Source organism: Eubalaena glacialis, chromosome 13 (genome assembly GCF_028564815.1).
Source record: "Eubalaena glacialis isolate mEubGla1 chromosome 13, mEubGla1.1.hap2.+ XY, whole genome shotgun sequence".
Taxonomy (NCBI): domain Eukaryota; kingdom Metazoa; phylum Chordata; class Mammalia; order Artiodactyla; family Balaenidae; genus Eubalaena; species Eubalaena glacialis.
In genome coordinates this window covers 6,924,205-6,928,336 of record NC_083728.1, presented here as the reverse complement: position 1 = coordinate 6,928,336, position 4,132 = coordinate 6,924,205, and the positions used below count along the sequence as shown (strand labels likewise).

Genomic DNA, 4,132 nt, shown 5'->3' with positions numbered 1-4,132 from the left:
CAATCTCAGATCACTTCCCCAGCAGGGGAAGAGAGGAGGAAGCGATGATCCAAGGAAAAGGCAAACAAATTGCTTCCTGTGTTCTAAAGCTCAGCCAGAAACACTTGAACAGGGGCAAATCTGGTCTACCTCACTCAGGAACAAGAGAGAGCTTGTCACTCTCATGTTTTTAAATCAAATTCTGATGACCTCGATTTATTCCAAGCAGGAGCAGAGTCAAGACTCTTTCAATTGCAGACAACAAAAACCCATCTCAAACTGGCTTATTAAAAAAAAAAAAAAAAAAAAAAAAAAAAACAGGGAGGAATTTATTCGGGCCCTGCTACATCTAGGTACTGAAGTGATGCCATCAGAAATCTCTGTCCCTTGAGACTTATTTCCCCTCCTCTGGCTTCTTTCTTGGGCAGCTCTTTTTCATATGCTGTACCCAATAGCACAAGACTTCTAACAGCTCACCAACTCCAGTATAAAACCAGCTTCTCTGTCCCAATAATCTCCCACCACCCAAAAAAAAGAAGAAAAACTTCAGGCCAACAAAATTAAATCGTATGCCCATCTCTAAGCCAGTCACTTTGGCCAGTGCATTCACTCAGTCCTGGATAAAACTCCCACCTAGGAGCTGGGGCGGGGGCATCAGCTCTGTGGGCGGTGAGAGGTGGGGAGGGGGTCCCACACAAGACACTTGGGTACTGTTTCCAAAATCATGCACTATCCACTCCCCTCTCACCCTCCAGCCCTGCCCCAAATACTTTTGTAGCCTTGATTTGCATAATCCACTCCTTCCTGATGGCTTCCTGGATTCTTCTCCTTCCCTTAAGATATAACTGATAATTTCTAAGTAACTCTTAGCACATTCATTCTAAACTTCTGAATTATCCTTAAAAGATCCTACGTAAAAACACAAATATACATGCTAGAAGAGAGACTTCATTTTGAATTGGGTCATCCTACAGTTTGCTTTTCTTGTCCTTTGTTTCCAACATTCGAGGGCTTACATAAGCTAGTCTGCTAAATTGTTTGTTTCTCATCCCTAGTCTTGTCCTTGGTTTCACAATACCACGAGAGGGCAGCTTTGAATTTTCTGGGCCATGGTACTCCTCAGAACAAATCAAGTGGGTGTGCGTTGTGAATCAGACAGAAATATACGTCAACAGCATCTTAACTTTTAAAACAGTAGTGTGAAGTAAAAATCAGTGGATCATTTCCTCAAATATCACTTGCATTTTGAAACTGTCCTCTTCCACCCCAACTCACGTACACAGATTATCATTAAAAATAAATAAGTTGGTCTTTTATCGTGGAAGCATTCCCAGATTTGGTTGTTAGAGATGTATCCGCTCCAGCCCTACACAGCTTAAACCTCACTGACTCTGATCCAGTGCTTCAGTTCCTGCTCCAAGAATTTGATTGTAGCCTCCTCAACTATGTCTAAGATGCTGTGTCAGGATGTTTACCAATTTGGTCAGAAGCTGATCCGCAGGCGGCCTCTGGAGCCCAGGGAAGAGTCTGAGAGCCGCATGGCTCGTTGTCTGAACACCCTCGACCTGGTGGCCCTGGGCGTGGGCAGCACCCTGGGAGCTGGTGTGTACATCCTGGCTGGTGAAGTGGCCAAGGACAAAGCTGGGCCAGCGATTGTCATCTGCCTCCTGGTGGCCGCCCTGTCTTCTGTGTTGTCTGGGCTCTGCTATGCCGAGTTTGGGGCCCGGGTACCATGCTCCGGTTCTGCGTATCTCTACAGCTATGTCACAGTGGGACAACTGTGTGCCTTCATCACTGGCTGGAACCTCATACTGTCCTATGTCATCGGCACTGCCAGCGTGGCCCGGGCCTGGAGCTCCGCTTTTGACAGCCTGATTGGGAACTACATCTCTCAGGTGTTACAGGGAACTTTCTCTCTGCATGTGCCCTACTTCCTGGCCAAGTACCCAGACTTTTTTGCTCTGGGCTTGGTACTGCTGCTTACGGGAGTACTGGTTCTGGGAGCTCGTGAGTCAGCCCTGGTTAACAAAGTGTTCACAGGCTTGAACCTTTTGGTTCTCAGCTTCACGATCATCTCTGGCTTCGTCAAGGGAGATCTGAACAACTGGCAGCTCACAGAACAGGACTACAAATTGCACACATCTGGATCCAATGACACCTCTAGCTTGGGCCCTCTGGGTTCTGGAGGGTTTGTGCCTTTTGGCTTCGATGGGATTTTCCAAGGAGCAGCTACCTGTTTCTACGCATTTGTTGGTTTTGATGCCATTGCCACTACAGGGGAAGAAGCCCGAAATCCTCAGCGATCCATCCCCTTGGGCATTGTGATATCACTCTGCATCTGCTTTTTGGCATATTCTGGTGTCTCGGCGGCACTCACCCTCATGGTGCCCTACTACCAGATTCATCCCGACAGCCCCTTACCACACGCTTTCCTCCATGTCGGCTGGGCCCCTGCCAGATATGTCGTGGCTGTTGGCACCCTCTGTGCTCTTACATCCAGCCTCCTGGGTGCCATGTTCCCTATGCCTCATGTCATCTACTCAATGGCAGATGATGGGCTCCTTTTCCGGGGACTTGCCCGGATCCATGCCCGTACACGCACCCCCATCATGGCCACCTTGGCTTCTGGTACTCTTGCAGGGGTCATGGCATTACTTTTCGAGCTCAGTGATCTCGTGGACCTCATGTCAATCGGGACCCTGCTTGCTTATTCCCTGGTGTCTTTTTCTGTTCTTGTCCTCAGGTACCAACCAGACCAGAATTTAAGCAAGATTGAGAAAACAGAGAAAGGAACTGAGATGAAGCCTGTAGTTGAAGAAAGCCCTTTGGAATCTGTACCTGAAGCAGGAATCTCAAAGATTCTAAAGAGTCTGTGTGACCCTATCAACACCATCCCCACTCGGAAATCTGGCCAGATTATCTGTGGATGTGCCTCACTGCTTGTTCTCCTGCTGACGGTCCTGAGCCTGATCCTGGCCCAGTGGCCCAGCCATGTGTTCTCTGGAGACCCCGTGTATACAACGGCAGCTGTGCTGCTGCTACTGTTCATCACTGGGGTCACTGTTATCATTTGGAGGCAGCCCCAGAGCCCCACTCCTCTTCACTTCAAGGTTCCTGCTTTACCTGTCCTCCCGCTGATGAGCATCTTTGTGAATGTTTACTTGATGATGCAGATGACGTCTGGGACTTGGGCCCAATTTGGTGTCTGGATGGTGATTGGATTTGTCATATACTTTGGATATGGGATCCGACACAGCTTGGAGAAGAATAATCGACAGCCACCAGCCTCCAACTCCCAGACTTTTGATAAAAACATCCCTCGTGCTGAATCATCTTAACCACAGGCCATAGATGCTGTGTGGAATCCCACCATGACTGGAGGTATCTTCTGGTTCAAGGGGCACTTTGAGGCTCTATGGAGTGTGAAGGTGGGATGCATTTACAGCCCTATATTTAATGCCAGTGGACAAAATGACTTCTATGTTGTATAATTTTTAAGTAACCATTTCAAAGCATTACATATATATACACATACACTCAGAAAAGTGCATGCTTCATACCTGTGCAGCAAGATGAATTTTCACAAAGAAAGTACAAGGTAGCCAGAAACTAGAGAAAAAATAAAATATTAACCTGCAGGTAAAAAAAAAACAAAACAAAACAAAACAAAAAAAATAAATAAATAAATAAATAAATAAGTTACTCTACTCAATATTCTGTAACAACTGGTATGGGAAAAAGAATCTGAAAAAAATAAATAAGTTCTTCGTGTAAATGTTCTAGCAGCATTATTCGGTATAGCCAAAAATGGAAAAGCCCAAGTGTCCATCAACTGACAAAGGGATAAACAAAATGTGGCACATCCATACAATGAAATATTAGCCATAAAAAGGGATGAACTACGTTTATAACATGGATGACCTCAAAACTATGATGCTAAGTGAAAGAAGCCAGACGCAAAAGACTAGATTTTGTATTATTCCATCAATACAAAATATCTAGAAAAGGCAAATTCATAGAGACAGAAAGTAGATTAGTGGTTGCCTGGAGCTGGGGCTAGGAATGAGGAATAACTGTAAACAGGCACAAGAGATCTGATTGGGGTGACAGAAATACCCTAAAACTGGACTCTGGTGTTACTGGATATGATATA

At 45.7% G+C, this 4,132-nt stretch overlaps 1 protein-coding gene across 1 annotated transcript; it reads left to right on the top strand.

The window, feature by feature from the left end:
- The first annotated feature begins 1,412 nt into the window (after positions 1-1,412).
- Positions 1,413-3,317, top strand: LOC133104110 (cationic amino acid transporter 3-like). The gene has a single exon (XM_061209789.1). The coding sequence runs from the start codon at positions 1,425-1,427 to the stop codon at positions 3,315-3,317; it is 1,893 nt and encodes a 630-aa protein (XP_061065772.1). The 5' UTR covers positions 1,413-1,424.
- Positions 3,318-4,132: the final 815 nt, after the last annotated feature.

Coding starts and splice junctions, on each gene's coding strand:
- LOC133104110 (XM_061209789.1), top strand. CDS start 1,425: ATGTCTAAGATGCTGTGTCAGGATGTTTACCAATTTGGTCAGAAGCTG.